Source organism: Eutrema salsugineum, unplaced genomic scaffold, assembly GCF_000478725.1.
Source record: "Eutrema salsugineum unplaced genomic scaffold, Eutsalg1_0 scaffold_15, whole genome shotgun sequence".
Classification (NCBI taxonomy): Eukaryota; Viridiplantae; Streptophyta; class Magnoliopsida; order Brassicales; family Brassicaceae; genus Eutrema; species Eutrema salsugineum.
Genome location: NW_006256867.1, coordinates 7,631,746 through 7,651,823, shown reverse-complemented (window position 1 = coordinate 7,651,823; position 20,078 = coordinate 7,631,746). Strand labels below are relative to the sequence as shown.

The 20,078-nt window shown below is 37.1% G+C and overlaps 1 protein-coding gene across 2 annotated transcripts; it reads left to right on the top strand.

Annotated features, from left to right (window-relative positions):
* Window positions 1-1,026: 1,026 nt before the first annotated feature.
* Window positions 1,027-19,270, top strand: LOC18022375. 2 transcript variants are annotated; one of them, XM_006405183.2, is made up of 36 exons: window positions 1,027-2,074; window positions 2,920-3,064; window positions 3,436-3,714; window positions 3,845-4,012; window positions 4,109-4,318; window positions 5,167-5,261; window positions 5,511-5,685; window positions 5,915-6,336; window positions 6,937-7,060; window positions 7,324-7,419; window positions 7,551-7,622; window positions 8,051-8,188; window positions 8,586-8,739; window positions 8,893-9,239; window positions 9,581-10,041; window positions 10,135-10,452; window positions 10,600-10,815; window positions 11,778-11,868; window positions 11,964-12,041; window positions 12,128-12,418; window positions 12,517-12,714; window positions 13,199-13,687; window positions 13,762-13,923; window positions 14,086-14,418; window positions 14,505-14,587; window positions 14,700-14,804; window positions 14,998-15,229; window positions 15,437-15,802; window positions 16,338-16,439; window positions 16,947-17,087; window positions 17,186-17,274; window positions 17,703-17,785; window positions 17,863-17,978; window positions 18,235-18,320; window positions 18,581-18,801; window positions 18,875-19,270. In XM_006405183.2, the coding sequence occupies exons 1-35, from the start codon at window positions 1,206-1,208 to the stop codon at window positions 18,744-18,746; spliced, it is 7,500 nt and encodes a 2,499-aa protein (XP_006405246.2). In that variant the 5' UTR covers window positions 1,027-1,205; the 3' UTR covers window positions 18,747-18,801; window positions 18,875-19,270. The 2 variants fall into 2 exon arrangements, with proteins under 2 accessions (XP_006405246.2, XP_006405245.1); XM_006405182.2 differs by having other exon boundaries at window positions 1,733-2,111.
* The last annotated feature ends 808 nt before the right edge of the window (window positions 19,271-20,078 follow it).

Below are 20,078 nucleotides of genomic sequence, written 5' to 3'. Positions count from 1 at the left end.
ATGCCGGACCTTCCACAAGTGGATTCTGGATCTGACTTTCTCAAGGAGCGGCTGGTAGTCTGTTTTTGATAACCGCCCCAGAAGGAGAGATAAGCCTAGGTATCGCACCGGAAGCTTCCCGAGTTCGAATCCCAAACTGAGCCTTAATGAGTTCATTTCCATTGACACAGCACCAGCAAGAACCAAGGTTGTCTTAGAGCAACCGAAAGCTTCCCGTCTGGGAGTATCTCTTCTTGAATACGTATATGATGACAGAAATAAAAAATTAATTTGTTCTCTTGAAAACTCTCAGACGCTCAAATAAATAAAAAATAATGTGACTAGCTAGAAGACCAATTTATAGGTGAATGAAGTATAGTCTAATTTGGCCTGGCCAAGAAATGATCACAGGTTTAGTCTGATTCACTACAGTTCGTGAATCTCGTGATTATTCTAGTAAAACTGTCATCAATTTATATCACAGATGAGAAATATTAAGAGTATACTAGAACTTTTGATTTTAAAGATGAGAAATATTATCTTTGAAAAAAAAATTTTCACTCATAAGGGATCACTAAATCGAAAACAAGTGATAATAAGCTAGTAGTTTCCACTTGTTGAGGAATTGACCTGCAAGCATAGAATTATCTAATCATTCATTAACTAGTGGAAATGGTGACATACTAGAGAGGTAAAAAAACGAATATCATATTTAAGGCATGAACTTACTCAACATTTGGTTGAGGCAAAGGATTTCGAACATAACCCCTAAGCTTTCGATCTCTTTCTTCCCCAAATCGCGTGAAGGTTTTGTCTTTTTTTTTTTTTTTATCTTCTTTTTGTTTTTTCTGATTGGAAATCAAAACACACTCGGTCTATCAACATTTGGGGTTTCATTTTGACAAATTAAAACGTTGGAGAAATTCCAAATTTTTTGTTTTTGCCATTTTTCCCAGGATCAGGACCAAATCGATCTAATTTACCGGTTAACCAATTTGGTCTACCAGGCATAGTGGTCTACTCGGCTCGGCAAATAGCTCATCATACTTCTCAGCAAAGTTTGACGATTTCGACCAAAACTCTTCAAACAAAAAGTTTTGAAAATCAGACTGTGAAACAAGAAATCTCAGATTCTACGGAGAGAGGAAGAATTTCAGGAATCGGAGATAGGTTGAAGATGATCGGTACATATTAGATTCGATTCACGACGGTGAACAAAAACCACCATGGATAAGGAAAGGGAGATTCTGTCACGTCTCGCGGCGAACCACCTTCATCTAGCTCAATTCGAGCCGTTGAAAGCTACGCTGCTCGCTCTCAGGGTTAGTAACCCCGAACTCGCACTCACGATTCTCCAGACCATCGTCTCCAACGCCGGAAGATTCGAGAATGTCCTCTGGTCAGGGTCGTGCCCTTCCCCGTCTCTTCTCGCGTTCCTCTCAACGATCGAGCTTCTGCGATTCGAAAACCCTACTTCGCCTTGGGGATTCGATTCGGAAACTCTAAGTTTGCGAGCGGATTTCTTGTTGATGGTCCAGGTTTTGATCGACCGTGTGACGGAGAGGATTAAGGAAGAGCAGAGAGTTGAGTTGGAGAGTGAGAACGAAGAAGAGTCAGAGAAGAGTGATGAAAATGGTGGATTAAGAAACTGTGTAAGGATTTTGCAGGGTTTTTTGGATTTGGGTGTTGAGAGGTTAAGATTTGATGTTGATAAAAGTAGTAGTGGAGGAAGTTATATGATTGAGGAAGAGGAGCTTGTGTCATTGAGGAGTATAGTATTGGATTACTCTGATGTTTTTGACGCTTTATGCTGTAATATAAAGAGGCAGCTTATGGGTTCTTCTGAGAGTTATGTTACAAGGTTTGTGGATGATGTTGAGAGGGAAGAACAAGAACCGGAGAAAAAAAACGAGGCGAGAAGCATTGGTTCTCGAGAGCAGGATGATAACAATGTGTTTGCTTTGATACAGAGAAATGTTCAGTTAGCACAGTTGGATGCTATGAGGAAAAAAGTGGATGAAGGGGATGAGCGCGGGGCAGCTGATCGCATACGTTATCTTCACCTTGATTATGGAGTAGAGAAGGAGAATTATCAGTATGTTCTTGATTTATACAGTCCGCAAATACATGAGGTTTTTGAATATTAACTGCGCTACTTGTTATACATTGCTTATAAAAGTCTGAGTGTTTGCAAGAATATTGGCAAAGCTGGAATTAGGGTTGATCACATTCTCTACTTCTGTTTGCTTATATACTAATACATTTCTAGTTCCTCATATCAAGTTAATAAAACTAATCCTTTGAGCATCTTTAGTTAACTCTAAATGTTGGAGAACACATTTGGACAGAAATACTATGTCCGTTCAGTTTTTCTTTCCCAGGTGTAGGCGGCTTTGGTTGTTTGGTTGGAATTGTTCTATAGAGTAGGACAAGATTTGGACTAAGATCGAATAGAATAGTCTACAAAGTAGTGATAAGTGTAGCTGTCTTATGCCTGAAATCTCCCACATTGTTCCCTTTTTTTGTTAAGTGCTGTGTAGGGAAGTATGTGGAAAATTCATGGGTAGTGTCTTGTTATAAAGATTCGTTTCGCATTCACTGTCTGAGTGGATTTGGCCTTCTCTGCTTGGAAAAAATTAATGACTTGGGGAAAGAGTTGATGTCTAAACTCAGGAGTCAGGACTAAAAGAAAAGAAAAGAAGAAACGTTTTATGGTTGTTTGTTTAGGTCAGAGCTTTTGGTTTTAATATAATTTCCATAGTGAAATCTCAAGCAGTGCAAAATGTTTATGTGAAACTGAAAAGGGAACCCTTATAATGCGTATTCAATTCCAGTCGTTGCTTCAATTTTTGTCGTCCTGTTCCTGTGCGCTTATTTTTGCATATTTAAGGATTTAGAAATGACTACAATAATTCTGTTTTCGCTTTTCTTTTCTTATAGTGCTGTTCTAAAAGCACTCCTCTCAAGAGTAATGGAGAAGAAGGATGAATATGGTGACTCCTGGCACATGATGCGCCAGAACATGCTGTTTATTTATAAGGAAGCTCTCTCGTCGAATTGCGGAGATCTTGTTCAGATGATTCAGGTTGCTAATTTTCGTAAAAGCTTATAGAAGGGATCAAAAAGGAGGTTTCACATATAAGAATAAATAAGTTGCTTACAGATCCTGCTAATGTGTACTGTAACTAATTTTTCATTGTGATTAGGAACTTAGAACCGTTTTTTATCTTGATCATGCTGGAATCGGAAGCTTGTATATCCAATTGACATTGTTCTTTTTTATATTTATGAATATTTCCTTAGAGGTAGTTAGTTCAGTGGTTGATTCGTATGTAAGGGTGGGCTTAACTGCTCATATGTGCATATCGAAATATGTATAATTGCATATACGTGTCTTTGGTTAAATGATCTTGTACTATAAGTTCTTTATGTGATTTATAATGTTTTCATTTGCAGGGAATCCACGATGATATGCTCCTCCCAGATAGCCAGCTACATTTATCTCTTGATAATGACCAAATTCCACTCCCTCTTGAGTGTTTCCGGGGATATCTTGTAGACTTAAAAACTGAGAGAAATATAGAGGACAAAAGTTCACCTATGAGCAGGGCAATTAATTCTTGCCTCAGAGACATGTATCATTATGCTCGCATTTCTGGATCACATGTCCTTGAGTGTGTGATGTGTGCTGCTTTGTCTTTTGCTAAGAAAGAGAAGCTTCAAGAGGCTAATGATGTAGGTGGAATAGACTAAAATACATATTTTCTTACTTATCTTACTGCAGTATCGTTCATTGCCTGTTGCCCCATTGAGACTTCTCTTTCTCTATTTGGATCTCAAATCCTCTTCTGCTCATATATTACAGGTTCTTACTTTGTTTCCCCGACTTCGTCCATTAGTAGCTTCAATGGGTTGGGATCTGTTGCGTGGAAAAACTGCAGCTCGTAGAAAATTGATGAGGCTACTTTGGTCTAGTAACTCGCAAGCACTCCGGTTAGAAGAATCTTCTCTTTATGGAAACCAGACAGATGAAGTAACTTTTCACTTTTGCATAAACTGTTATTTAAATCTATTACTATTTTTTAGAAGATGACAGTAAAAGCCTAACAGGACATAATGATCTGGGCAGAAATCTTGTGTGGAACATCTCTGCGATACATTATGCTATCAGCTGGACCTTGCATCTTTCGCCGCTTGTGTCAATTCTGGTAAATCATGGACTCTGAAGGCATCTTTCTTGATGCATGGTAATGTGTCATCTGAGGGTGATGATGCGGAGGTGGATCCTTTTGTTGAAAATCTTGTGTTGGAAAGGCTTTCATCGCAGAGTCCACTTCGGGTATAACTTTCTTTGATTATACTCTCTACAGAGACTATGTTTGGCAGTCCGCCACAGGATAAGTGTTACGAAAAGAATCTGTTCAAATAAACATCTCAAGCTATAATGAGGTTTAATACTGTCAGTTTGGAAATTTCAGTAGATATCATGCTGGCTAGATTTATTTGCTTAACGTAGGAATGATGTCTCTTTAACAAGAGGATATTGCAGTGTATGTTACTATGGTTTATCAGGAGGCAAGACTAATCAATGATAGGATTGGCATTTTTAAGTACATTTTGGATAAATATACAACATATATCATGAGGGTTAAAATATCTGTTTCGTAAGATTTTGTGATATTGTTACCAAGCAAGGACATGTATAGGCTGCATAGTTAACATGGTTCCTTAGATCACATAAAATGAATTCTTACTCCCGATATTCTACTAGTTTTATTTTTTCTTTTTTTAAAAATTTTTTTTTTTTATTATGAGCTGTTGGCGAGATTGAAGAATATTTCTGGCCTATGTATTTTGAGATAATGGACCTTGTCCCTGGGAAGGACACTGACATTGCTATCATTTTGGTACAATTTAAATCTAAATGTTTTTGTTGCCACTGAATTTATGAGTTTGCTTTTACACAGTATTTCAGATCACAAGTTATGTATTGAGAAAAGCTGTGTTATGTCTAAGTTTTTTGTAGGTATATCATACCCTATGGCAGTGGAATGTGTTGTTTCTCATGTTCAATTGTCTCTGTTAGGTTATATGATAGTGGTACTATTATCAACGGGTTGATTATCATCTGCACGGGTTCTTGGTGCTTTTAGTCTGGACAAGTTGTAATGGGGTACCGTTATGTAGGTGTTGTTTGATGTTGTTCCGGGCATAAAATTCAAAGAAGCTATTTCACTGATTAGTATGCAACCTATTGCTTCAACTGCAGAATCCTGGAAGAGGTCAGTTCAATCAAAGTTTTTGTAACTATCTTGTATACAAATACTACAATCCGTTTTGTCTCTATGCTTCCTTGGATAGATGTATCACTGTTTAGATTCTAACACCTGTCCCTTGACAAAAAATCTGCGCCCCTTCATTTCTGTGCACAGTAGTTGTTGCATTTGCTCGCTGACTTTCGTCTGTCTATTCTGCTGGGGTTACTCGTTTGTAGTCTGTTGTTTCACTTTTGTTGTCATTGTACATCGCAGGATACAAGATATTGAATTGATGCATATGCGTTATGCTTTGGAGGCTATTGTGTTAGCATTAGGTGCAATGGAAGAGGCCATGAAAGATGAGACGGATGCTAGTCATCAAGTGGTATTTTACTATTTAAAGGAGCTCACTAACCATTTGGAGGCCGTTAAAAATGTTCCGCGCAAGGTAGTATACCTATATACATTGATTATTTACAGGAAGCTGGGCATCTGTCATCAATTTTGTAGTTTCAAAATGTTGAAAAAAATGGAATTGATGACTATTTACTATGAAAGAAATAATACAAAAATCAGACTACATCTACACGTAGTGTAATTTCTATCAAACGTTAGATAATTTTAATGCGTTACAGTTTGGATAATTTTTTTTAACATGAGATCTCTTTTGTTCGCAGATTATGATGGTCAACATAGTTATTTCACTCTTACATATTGATGATATTCGTCTCAGTTCTACACATCGTTTCTCGTCCGAATGCTTTTCTGAAGAAAGTAATACACCTAGTCTGGATCTTGGCGATCTTGCTACAGAAGGGGAAAGTGAAATTGTTACATCTTTCACAAGACAACTGCTTAATGTTTTACGCCGCAATCTTCCGTCAGAACTTATTGAACAAGAGTGTCAACTGGATGGTAATTACAGTGCTGATGGAAGACAGGCTTTAGAATGGAGAGTATCTTTGGCTAAGCGTTTTATTGAAGATTGTGAATGGCGGTTATCTATCATGCAGCATCTTCTGCCACTTTCTGAACGCCAGTGGGGTTTAAAGGAGGTTTTAAGTGTTCTAAGGGCGGCCCCTGCAAAACTACTTAACCTGTGAGTAGAATTCTCTTGTAATGTTTGGTAATTCAGATTTCAGGCAGTAGGAAATACTGTTTCCACCTTATTATCTCTTCCATTTTCACATCTATAAATTGAATTTTTTCTAGCCCCTCTAGGATGTTTATGTACAGAAACGTTAACAGATTAACTTAGTTGTTTCTTTGGATTGCTAATTGAATGATCTTCAAGTTGTCTGAACTATTTTATCTAGATTCAGTTTGTATGTATGCTTCTATCTGTATGAAAATATTGTATAGTTGTTCAGTTTACTGAGTTGTGTAACCTGTGTGATGAGAGGACTGAATAGTTGGTCTGAAGTACAATTTGCACTGGAGGTTTGTGATGAAATTGCTTTTGAAAGAAGCTGTATCTTCCTTATTTTTATCACCCTAATATATTTATAAAGAACAAGAAACTAGATGTGCTGATGAAATAGTTTATCTTTAAACTTCTATTGAAGGCGCAACAATGTTTTTTGTATCATTACGTATTAGTTGATCCCTTTTTTCTTTAGCAGAGTTCCCTAAATTAGACTGTCTTGAGTATTACGTTGCTTCTTCGTCCCATTTTAAGATGTTAACTCTCATTTTGCAGGTGTATGCAAAGAGCTAAGTATGATATTGGGGAACAGGCAGTTCATCGGTTTGCATTATCAGCAGAGGACAAAGCTACTCTTGAATTAGCTGAATGGGTGGATAATGCCTTCAATAGAACATTGGTATCTTTCGTAATATTACATCACATTTCTTGCATATATCACCTTATATTTCTCTACTTCTTGCATACTAGGATAACAGTATTCTGATTTGAGACCTCTTTATCTTGCCTTGAGGATTGCATATTGTATACTGTTCTTGTGTTGGTGTAGGTTGTTGGGGATGCATCTATCTGATGCTATTTCAGAGGTTTAGTCATTGAGTGGATAACCTTATATAGAAACGGAGTTTATTCACCTATATCTCTATTTCTTATTATTCTCAGGTAGAAGATGTGATGTCTCGTACTGCTGAGGGAGCATCTTCCGTGCAAGATTTAGATTTTCGTTCTCTAGGTTCTCAACTGAGTCCATTGGCTGTGGTAAGACCATGTCGTTGTAATTCTTGTCTCTATCCATAGAATTGCTTTAGAATATTCTGATAGGACTATCCTGCCATTGATAGCCTTGCCCACCACTAAGCGAGTTTTAATTTTCATTTTTGCGATGCCAGATTCTACTATGCATAGATGCGGCTGCTTCTTCTGCCAAGTCTCCAACAATTTCCAAACAACTTTTGGATAAGGTAAGCAATGATCTTGATTTCCATATACTTTAACCTGGTCTACAAACATTAAACTTTTGATTACCTTTTGCTTCTTATTTGTACTAGGTCTCTGTTTTTGATTTTATTTTGGAATCTTCTATTTATTTGCATACCCTGCAAATATACGTTTAGTGAAGTGCATTTTGGGAATCTGTTTTATCATAGATCCTTACACATATTTGTACTGATTTTTGGACAAAGGAAGCAAGCTTTGGGGGTAATATTTTTTGATATTGTTGAGGCATGGTTTGCATAGATATACGGGCAGTCGGACAGTGTACCATGGTTAATAAATAGTGGCTTCTTAATATTTCTATTAAATTCTAAAAAGTAATGCTGTTCCATTGAATTAAATGGTTCAAGAAATACGTAATGTTGTTTCTAAGTTATTTTTACTTTGTACGCAGTCTCAAGTTATGTTATCCGAAATTTATCCTGGAGGATCTCCAAAGGTGGGGTTTACTTACTGGGATCAAGTCCATGAAGTTGCAATAATCTCTGTATTGCGAAAGATCTTAAAGCGTCTACAAGAATTCCTTGAACAGGTCAGTCTATAAGTTGCATAAAAGGCACAACTTTCGTTTAGTTTGATATGAGATTTTCTTGTCCCTTTTGTTAAATTTTTGAATTGATTGGGGAGATCATATGAGATATTATTGCCTTGTACAAATGGTAACAATTTCAGTATAGATGATATTTTCATATTGCCTGGCTGTTTAAGAGAGGGAAATGGCATATCTATAACAGCTGTTATGATTTTAGTTTAGGAAGTAGTATGCCAGTGCAGAAATCTACTGTTTTTTGCCATGCTATTATCTCCCATTACAGAGGACAAGTTTTGAATTCCCAGGCGCACAAAAACATGTTAAGATCCTTCTCTTTTCTTTTCTTATCCCCGGTTGCCTCATTTACTAGTCTCTCTCCTGAACTGTCATGCTTCAGGATAACCCTCAAATTCTTCAAGCCAGTTTTAGTGGTGATACCATAATTTCATCTTCCACGGAATCTCATAGACAGGGACAAAAAGATCGTGCTCTGGCAATGCTACATCAAATGATTGAGGATGCTCACAAGGGCAAGCGGCAGTTTTTGAGTGGTATTTTGTTTTGTCTTTCTCTACCCTCTCTGTCTGTTCTTGCTGCCTCTCTGTCTGTTCGTGCCGTAGTATACAATTTAGTTATCTGCTCTTTTCAAATTATGTATTATAGACCTTTCATGGAGTTCTAACTGATTTTCTACCGAACAATAGGTAAGCTTCATAACCTAGCGAGAGCAATCGCTGATGAAAAACCAGAAACTGACGTACTCAAAGGGGACGGATCAGACGTGGCCATTGAGAAAGATGGAGTTCTTGGTCTTGGGCTAAAATATACGAAGCAAAGTCCTTCTGGTTCAGCAAGTAGAGATGTGGATGGAAATCCTCTTTCGCATGAAGAAGAGAAGGGGAAGAGGTCATTTGGCCCATTAAGCAACAAAACCTCTACGTATCTATCACAGTTCATCCTCTATATTGCTGCTATTGGTGACATAGTAGATGGCACTGATACAACCCATGATTTCAACTTTTTCTCTCTTGTTAATGAATGGCCTAAAGACGTAAGTATTTCTGGGTTTTTTGTTTCAAGGATATCTGTCATTTAAACTGTCTTCCTTGTCATTCATGGTAGGGGACTAATGGTCTATCCTCTGATTCTACTTTTATCTGGAGCAAAACCACCGATTTTCGCTTTGCTTGATTCTGTTAACTCCATCATTTTATATTCATGATGAGTGACATCTTAAGATCCTATGATGCTCAATTTAATATTATTGGCCTCTGCGTGGTAATTACTAAACATGGACCGCATTGCAGCAATGTTATCCATATTGACTATGAATCCGATACTCTTTTGGGCATAGATCTATGAGTAACCTCTAACTGTTGGTCCATGTTGCAGCTATTGACGCGTCTGGTGTTTGATCGAAGTAGCACAGATGCTGCGGCAAAAGTTGCTGAGGTCATGTCTGCTGATTTTGTTCATGAAGTGATATCTGCGTGTGTTCCCCCAGTTTATCCTCCTCGTGCTGGTCATGGATGGGCTTGTATTCCTGTAATTCCTACCACCCCATGTTCTCACTCAGAGAATAAAGTGCTCTCTCCTTCAAAAGAGGCCAAACCCAACAGTTACGTCCGTTCCTCTGCAACACCTGGTGTCCCTCTGTATCCTCTTCAGTTAGATGTAATCAGGCATTTGGTAAAAATATCCCCTGTAAGAGCAGTTTTAGCTTGCGTATTTGGTGGGAGCATATTGTACAACGGCAGTGATTCTGTCATATCTAGCTCCTTGAACGAGGACTTCACAAGTTCTCCTGATGCAGACAGATTGTTTTATGAATTTTCTCTTGATCAGTCTGAAAGGTACTGACAAAGTATAATTCCATCCTTTAAATTTAATATCAACTCAGTTCGTATATTCCATCATATTCTGTGATATTTCTCTTTTCTTCACAGGTTTCCCACTTTAAACCGATGGATACAAATGCAGACCAACCTTCATCGAGTTTCTGAATTTGTTGTTACACCTAAACAAACACCTGATGACACACGGATTAAACCTGATGAAAGAACTGCGATTAAGAGACTTCTTGAACATGACAGTGACTCAGAGTCGGATGCAGAAGAGATTTTTTCTAACATTAATATTCAACCAGCATTGACAGACTCTCGAGATAGTGGACCCCTAGAAACTGGAATTGGTAGAACTGATCCAACAGTTTTCCTTTCTTTTGATTGGGAGAATGAAGTACCATATGAGAAAGCTGTAAATCGGTATGTTAGTTTATCACATATGTCCGCTTCTTCTTTTGGTTCGTTAGCTTGTGTTGTCTTCCAGATTAAAATTTCAATACTTTTTAGATTATCGGGTTTCGTTATTTTGATATTATTAAATGTTAATTTTGTTGGAATTTATGCTAGATTAATTGATGAAGGAAAACTCATGGATGCTTTAGCACTTTCGGACCGCTTCTTGCGGAATGGGGCTTCTGACTGGTTACTTGAGCTCCTAATCAAAAGTACAGAAGAAAATCCCTTACCTTTAGGAAGAACTCAGGGATATGGAGGTCAGAGCAACAGTTGGCAGTATTGCCTGCGGCTAAAGGATAAACAGCTGGCAGCGACACTGGCTCTTAAGTAAGTAAACCTTATAATTTATAATTTTTATTACAACCATGAAGTGCAGTACGATCTATTTACGTATCTTGGGTTGAGAACCAAAGATTGGTTTACACATTTTGTTTTGGTGCTTGGAAAATGAGTTTGCCCCAGCCGACTCAGCTAATGTTTAGATGTGACCATTAGCATGAATTATTTTTTTTCTATTTTTTTCTGTGGAGAGATTTCAATGATGGTAATCTCAGTTTGATTGGACTTTTCTGAACTGGCCAACTGCTGTGCTTTCACCCCACCCATCCCTAGGTCTAATTGATAAAATAAGATAGCATCTAACTTCAGTTTCGGAAATATAAGAAGAAACTGCTCTAGGTTCTCTGTATGAACAACAATGTTATGAGCAAAATCAACTTAGATGATGTATAGCTTTTGCTAAATCATTATGTGGTGAGGCAATGATCCAGTATAAAGGGATAATGGTGTAATTAGAGGATTTTCTATGAGCCCTATGGTCAGAATAATATGGATGTGCTATATGACTGAGCGATTAAATACACTGAGTATCTTGATTTTGTGGCTATTTTTGTATCAAAACTAATGTCTTGCAGAATACACTATTGCTTTTATTTTATATGAATTCAGTAAAAGTTATAGGCGCCTGAAGAGGTTTTAAACCACGTTATTCAAATGTTTCTTTTACCTGTTTAATGCCTTACCATGGTTTCGAAAATCTATTTGACTCCATAACTATGATTCATTGGTAGATCTTTATAAATGGTTCATGCTAAGACATTCATTCATTGTGTTTCTTCTACTGCCAAGTATAATCCGCTGGTTTTTTATAGCTGTGTAAACACGTATATAATGTGGGAGTAATGCTTATGTTAGTAGACTCAATAAATATTGTTTGTCTTATTTCAAACAGTTACCTGCAGTTTTGTTGTGCATGGATATCTTTTGAAATTCTCCTATCTTGGTTTCAGGTATATGCATATGTGGGAGCTTGATGCAGCTTTAAATGTTCTCACAATGTGTAGTTGTCATCTCTTAGAAAGCGATCCAATTAGCTATGAGGTATACAGGGAGTTTGCTTTGTAACTTAATTTCTCAATAACCCTGTAATCAATCAATCGAGACCTATATTTTCTCATTCTTCTTTGTGCATTTAGGTGTTGCATAGGAGAAAAGCTCTGCAGAAATACAGCCACATACTTTCTGCAGATGATCGCCATAATAGCTGGCAAGAGGTTGTCTTTCTGCCTTTTGATTGAGATCAATGTTTGACTCTTGGCATGCTCGAGGATTTACTCTCAAATTTCTCAATGGGAAACAGGTAGAAGCTGAATGTAAAGAAGACCCTGAAGGCTTGGCATTAAGATTGGCTGGGAAAGGAGCTGTTTCCGCTGCTCTTGAAGTGGCTGAAAGTGCAGAATTATCAATAGATCTTAGAAGAGAATTACAAGGAAGACAGCTTGTAAAGCTTCTAACCACTGATCCACTGAATGGTGGTGGTCCTGCAGAAGCGTCTCGATTTCTATCTTCACTTCAAGACTCGGCCGATGCGCTACCAGTGGTTATGGGTGCAATGCAGTTATTACCTGACCTTCGTTCAAAACAGCTCCTGGTAACAACTTTTTTCTTCTTCTTTTTTTTTTTCATGGCAATACGAGGTCCTATTTTGCTTTTGGGTTTAGCAAAATGTCTGTTTAATCTTCTCTGTAGGTCCATTTCTTTCTGAAGCGAAGAGATAGCAATCTGTCAGATTTGGAAGTTTCCCGGCTTAATTCCTGGGCTTTAGGTCTGAAAGTGTTAGCTGCATTACCGCTTCCTTGGCAACAGAGATGCTCTTCGCTTCATGAGCACCCCCATCTAATATTTGAAGCGCTGCTGATGAGAAAACAATTACAATATGCGTCACTGGTATATCTCGAGACCATCTTCTTTTGAATTTTCCATAATTCATTACTGACGCAGTCGGAAACTCTAGGATTAGCAAGTGCTAAGCCTAAATTGAAATCAAGTTCACAAGCGTTGAACTTGAAGAGAAAACTCTGAAAATCCACCAGAAAAAGAGAAGTTCTCTGCTTTGATTAATTAGAAAAATAACGTGTCCTTCACAAATAACCTAGAACCTCTATTTAAAGAGGAAAACTAAACCAGAAAAAAGGAAATAACGAAGTTGTAAAACAAAAGGAAAACATAGAATGTAAAAAGGAAAAAGACTAAATCTCTCCTACGTCAATTACTTTCGCTACTTTGCTGCATATCATCTCTATTCTTGTGAAATGCACCTCTATAACTCTTTTTCATATTTATATATCTTTAGAACATGTGATTTCCACTATTCTACCTTGCATGTTCGCTCGTGATGACTTTCTGAGACTTACTTTTATGTTTCCTTCAGATACTCAAAGAGTTCCCAGCATTAAGGGATAATAATATTATCATGGCCTATGCAGCAAAAGCTATTGTTGTTACAGTTAACCCACCGCCAAGAGAACCTCGAATAACTGTGTCTGCGTCACGGCTAAGACAAAAGCCAAGGGCAGGGGCAGGGGTAGCAAAAGCATCCTTCACTAGTAGTTTAAGCAATTTTCAGAGGGAGGCTCGAAGAGCATTTTCATGGGCTCCACGTAATGCTGAAAACAGAACGATGTCAAAGGATGTTCGTAAAAGAAAGAGTTCTGGGCTGGGGGCCCCTGAGAGAGCTGCTTGGGAGGCGATGACAGGTATTCAAGAGGACCAGGGATCATCTTATTCGGCAGACGGGCAAGATAGACTACCTTCTGTTTCTATTGCAGAAGAATGGATGCTAAGTGGTCAAACAACCAAAGATGAAGCTGTACGTGCATCTCACAAATATGAAAGCACCCCAGATATTATTCTCTTCAAGGTATTGCTACCCTTATATACACCTGTGGCAGTAACTATAAGCTTCGGTATTTTATGACACTGCTCTTCGTGTAGGCTCTGCTCTCACTTTGTTCAGATGAACTAGTATCAGCAAGAAGTGCCATGGACTTATGTATCAATCAAATGAAGAACGTATTGAGCTCCAATCAGTTATCAGAGGGTGCGTCTGTTGAAACAATTGGCAGAGCATATCATGCGACGGAGGCATTTGTGCAGGTATTACCTTTTTATAAATGCTTTCGGTTGAATCATATTTGGAGGATGTCTTTTATATCAGGGACATACATGATCGATGTCTTATAATTCGTTTACCTGAGACTGGGAAGGATTGTTGCTGATTTGGAATACTAAAGCAACTATCTTTTCCTGTTTGTGTAGGGTTTATCTTATGCGAAATCATTGCTGAGAAAAATTCTAGGTGCCTCTGAATTTACCAATAATAACGGCGAAAGAAGTAGAGATCTTGATGATATATCTTCTGATGCTGGCAGCTCCAGTGTTGGCAGTCAATCAATGGATGAATCATCCGAAGTTCTCTCAGTTGCAGAAACTTGGTTGGGGCGTGCAGAGTTGCTGCAGAGTCTCCTAGGGTCTGGAATTGCTGCTTCCCTTGATGACATTGCTGATCAATCGTCATCCGAATGTCTACGAGACAGATTAATATCTGATGAGCGGTATAGTATGGCGGTGTATATGTGCAAGAAATGCAAGGTAAATTTTTTATAGCTTGATTCTCTACCCCATGGTAATGCCACGTCATCGCAATAACTTCTGCTTGTGTACCTGATTAATTTCAGATTGATGTTTTTCCCGTGTGGAAAGCATGGGGTCTTGCTTTGTTGCGGATGGAGCGCTATGCACAAGCTCGAGTCAAATTCAAGTACGTAATAGTTTATAAGCTTTGACAAAACACATTAAATTGTAAACCTCTTTTTGCATATTTCAACCTCAGGTTGCGTGCAGTAATACAGTTCTTATTCTGTGCTCTATAGGCAAGCCTTTCAATTAAAGGGGGAAGACATTCCTGATGTCATTCAGGAGATAATAAATACAATAGAAGGAGGTCCACCTGTGGATGTGTCAACTGTTCGCTCCATGTAAGTGTCTCTGTTTGACTTAAACTGCTAGTCTAGTGTACGTAAAAGCAGCTTAATGAACTAAGATCAAGGAATTATTAAATTTGTGAGAATGGAGAAGACAATCTTGATCAATGTTACTCGAAGGGGAAAAGGTATAATGCTTGGTAATCCACCACCTGACCTTACTCTTGGGACTGTTGTTACTTGTCAGGTATGACCATTTGGCTAAAAGCGCCCCAACAATTTTGGACGATTCTTTATCAGCAGACTCATACTTGAATGTTCTCCATATGCCATCCACTTTCCCTCGTTCAGAGAGGTCGAGGAGATCTTTGGAATCAGAAAAGAATAATTCTGTGCCTGGTTCAGACTTTGAAGATGGGCCGCCCCGAAGTAACTTGGATAGTACTCGCTATTCTGAGTGTACCAACTACTTGCAGGAAGTAAGGCCATATTCTAGTGGATTCTTTGCAAGTTTTCTCTCCTGGAATTGCCTCACAATATAATTCTGTGTTGACCTGTCTTTAGGTGGACCCAATTCTGAGGGTGATCTTTGTGTTTGTATGCACTTAGCATTATTTGCAAGCATATTAACTGGTTACATTTTTTTTTGTTTTGGTTTATTGAATTTGTTTCTTCTGATTCTGCAGCATGGTCGCCAAAACCTACTTGGTTTTATGTTCCGGCATGGTCATTTTAAAGATGCATGCCTGTTATTCTTTCCACTAAGTGGTCTTCCCCCTCCTTTGCAAACTTCATCTGTGGGCGCAGTAAGCTCGTCTTCGTCACCTCAACGAACAGATCCCTTGGCAACTGAATATGGGACGATTGAAAGTTTGTGCGAGTTTTGTGTCGGTTATGGAGCTATCTCATCCCTTGAGGAAATAGTTACAGAAAGACTTGAATCTGCAAAGCACCATGATCAAGCCATAAATCAGTACATAGCTGGAGCTCTTACACGTATCTGTGTTTTCTTTGAGACCAACCGGCATTTCAATTACCTATACAAGTTTCTGGTGAGAACATCTTTCTTGCCATGGCTCTTTGTCAATAACCTATTGTTGGGTTGTTTCCACTGGTATATTATAGAATCTAAAAGTTCGGTTGTAATATTTTAATTTATGTAGGCAGATAATCTCTGCATATATTAGAGTACAAAAAAGTGCGTCTTATCCCAAAATTCTAAGCTATTATTTTTTTTCTCTGCTTTGCACCTCTTCTCCTGCAATCTGAACCATAGAACCTGATCCAGACCTTGAATTTAGTTTCTAGGGCATCCGGCATCATTAAAAGTCCAGATCCTAAAGTTTAACATACTTATAGTATGAATTTATGACTATGGCTGTGCATTTATGATATTGGTAGTTCTGATGCAACAAAAAGTTCTTGCAATATTGTTTTGTTGATCATGACTTAGTAGTGTTCTTTTCTGTTGCTGGAAAGACAGGCAAGTGGCTTGAATGTATGCTTCATCCTAGGAGACTGAGCTTTTTCAGAAATGCTTGTGTAATGTAATGCTAGTTAACTCTTTTCTTTTCTCTAACTGTGCAGGTGCTCAAGAAGGATTATGTCACCTCCGGGTATTGCTGTATTCAGCTTTTTATGAATTCTACCACTCAGGAGGAAGCTGTAAGGCATCTTGAGCATGCAAAGGTATAGAGTCATCATCTCTGTGTTTAGCAATGTGTCTACATGCAACGTCAAACTGAGAACATTTATCAACTATGTGAATCAAATGCATTTTTTTGCGTGCAGTGTAAAAATTTTAGCGTAGTAAACTGAATAAGAGTCGATAGAAACGATTAGGCAATAATTTTTTGAGTTTATGGCAACAATTGCTTTCACTCTTTTCCGTTTGCAATATATTATGCAACTATCTGAACTAAAGCACTTCTAAAAGTTGCATGGACTACATTAAGACAAGTTTTTTGTTGCTTACAGTTAAACTATCTTATTCTTTTGTGATACTTATCACTTATAAACAGATAGAGAAATATACTACGCTCATGAGTTATATATTACATTTTGTTTTGGGACCTAAACAAAGTACAGCCCTGCAATCATAAGCATGCGAGTGCTGCACAAAACTTGGAGAACGTATATGTTGCTTGTGTCTCTTCTTATTTTTGGCATATGGGTCTCTATAACCTTTGGGTACAGGCACACTTTGAAGAAGCATTGACAGCACGTCATAGAGGTTCAGACTCGAGAAAACTTGTTACGAAGGGTAGAGGCAAAGGTGTCTCTGAGAAGCTGAGTGAAGAAGCTCTCGTTAAGTTGTCATCTCGGGTGAAAATGCAGGTAATTTTGTTAACACGATTTTGTCATCCTTCTGATGAAGCAAGGCTTTATAGATTTATAACTCCACCTTTCACGTCATGGGTTCGTTATTCCTATAGATTGATGTTGTGAAGTCATTCAACGACTCTGAGGGAGCACCATGGAAGCATTCCTTGTTTGGAAATCCAAACGATTCGGAGACATCCAGGTTTGTCTTCAAAAAGGGATCGTTTATAATGCCATCTATTGTTGATACAGCTTATTCCCTTATTATCGCTTAAAACTTATTTTATTATATCCTTACATAAGTTTAAGCAATATGTATCTGTAGATTATAAACGATATATAGTGGAAAGACAAGAGTGTTAGTAACAGTTCAACACGGACCTGCTTACCTAGTATAACTAAATAGTTTCTAGTTTTTTCTTCACATAACCATGATGCCTTCAAATAATAGATAAGGATATGTTTCCCTTGTCCAGAATCCAGATAACTGAACACCGGTTTTTCTGCCATCCTTGAAGGATGTGTCTACTCCTAATAAAACTGAAAGAGCAAACTATATAATCATATTTGCGTTGGTGAATTTCGAAGAAAAACCTTCAACTGACATGTCTTATTGACTCTTACTTTCAGGAGAAGATGCGAAATAGTGGAGACTCTTGTTGAGAAGAATTTTGACTTGGCTTTTCAAGTTATTTATGAATTCAAGCTCTCAGGTCCTTATTTGTTTTATGTTAAAATCTGTGAAATGTTGTTGTTCATGGTATTTGACTTTTCTCATTCTCGTAAGCAGCTGTTGATATATATGCTGGTGTTGCTGCGTCACTAGCCGATAGGAAGAAAGGCAGTCAGTTGACGGAGCTTTTCAAAAATATTAAGGGAACAATCCAAGATGATGACTGGGATCAGGTATTGAACATTGCAGACTATTAGGGTCTAACATAACACTCTTGTTTGGGAATTTAGAAACATTTATTTCATTATCAGCCAAAAGAATCTGTTTTCTTAGCAACATTATTCCTCCTCAGTCTGTTTGAGCTGGTGGTATATATGGATGATCAGTATCTGAATGTACTTGTTTATACTTTCGTTCTGATTTGGCAAGTTTTCACCTACAAGGAAACCTTGTTCGTTGAGACTTATCATATTCTGTGAAATGTTGCAGGTCCTGGGTGCTGCCATCAATGTATATGCCAACAAGCACAAAGAGCGCCCTGACCGTCTCATAGACATGTTAACAAGCAGCCATCGGTAAGATCTTCTGCAGTTATGATTGTTTAGATCTGCCTTCTTCCACTATGTTACACCTCATAGAAAATGAGTCTCACTCCTTGACTATTTCGATGTCACCGGAATAATTATATCTCATGGAGCCACTAACGCTCCATTAAGTTTGGTTTCTTTATTCTCACAGTCACTCTGTTTCAGAAATGTATGTCATAAATTGATTCGTTTTATATAATGATGCGGGATCATTAGGCTGATACATGTCTAATTATAAACGAGTGCAGAAAGGTGCTGGCTTGCGTGGTGTGTGGACGCCTGAAAAGCGCTTTCCAGATTGCATCCAAAAGCGGTAGCGTAGCTGATGTTCAGTATGTAGCTCATCAAGCCTTACATGCCAATTCGCACACTGTACTCGATATGTGCAAGCATTGGCTAGCCCAATACATGTGAAGCCTTGTGATCTCCATGACATCTGTTCATAGCCCAATACGTTAAAACTTTTGAGGTAAACATCTCTACTAGCAGATGAGCGATTAGTCTCTCCTTAGACTGCCTTATGAAGTTTTTTGCTTTAAAAGTTTTGAGAGCAGGTTGCTAAAAAGAACATGACGGGATGTTGGGAAATGGTTAAATCTCTCAGATGGAGATCATTGACTTATGATTTACACTTATGAGATTAAGGGCTTTGTGTATTGACACAAAATGGAGAAAATGCAGAGGTCTACTTGTAAAATTTTCTGGGTTCATCTATGGTTAGTGTCTTGGGTTTAATTTTTCTCCTGCTTTTTTGCAGTTGGGGTTTTTCAAATTAATCCTATATTGTTTTTGTGTTGTGTTACGAAAGAAAAAATGATTATAGAACAACTCAAACCAAAGAATTAACAAAGAAAGAGTGTAACTTTTATTCGATAGATGTATTGTCATCATAAAAGTAAAAAAGATGCATTGTTAATATCAATAATCAATATATATTTTTCTACTATGTAATTTTCAAGTAAGCTATATTTGTCATGTTACATTGTTTTCTTTGGTTAGCGTTTAATATACAGTCACATCTTTATAAATAATGTTGAGATTATGATATTTTATTAATTTATCGTAATATAATATATTAATAAATTAATAATAGAGAAAAATTGTTTTCCGTATATGATTTTCTAAAAATTTATTTAGAATATTGATATATTTTAAAATTTTTTAAAAAAATTATAATATAAATTATAATTAAAAATCATAACTGTCACTATAAAATAATTTTTACCATATTAGATTGTCTATATAAAAATATATATGTTCATAAGTTTAAAATTTATAAAAAAAAACTATGGCTACTATTAGTATTATTGATAATAAAATTGAAGATAACACTACAATATATTTAAAAACACTTATATATTAAAAAATCAATTATTATATTAAAAAATCATTATAAATTTTGAATGTATATAGCAAAACAACAATAAGAGTTACTGATATAATAATTAGAGAGATAAGAACCAATGAGATTTCAACTTTAACTAAAAACAAACACATTAGTCATATTTTAAAATATTAAATTTATATATATTTGCATAAACTTATGGGAGAGTTTCAGATTTAACCTATATTCCAAAGTCAAACACCAAACTAATTTCTTTTTTTCTCTCTCCAACTTTTGCTATTTTCTCACAATTTTATCCTTCCCACTTAAATTATTAACGAAAATGCCATTATATATCTATTATTTCGATTTTTCTTTAATTTGGCTAAATTCTCCTTGGACCTTCTAAAAACCTTTTTATT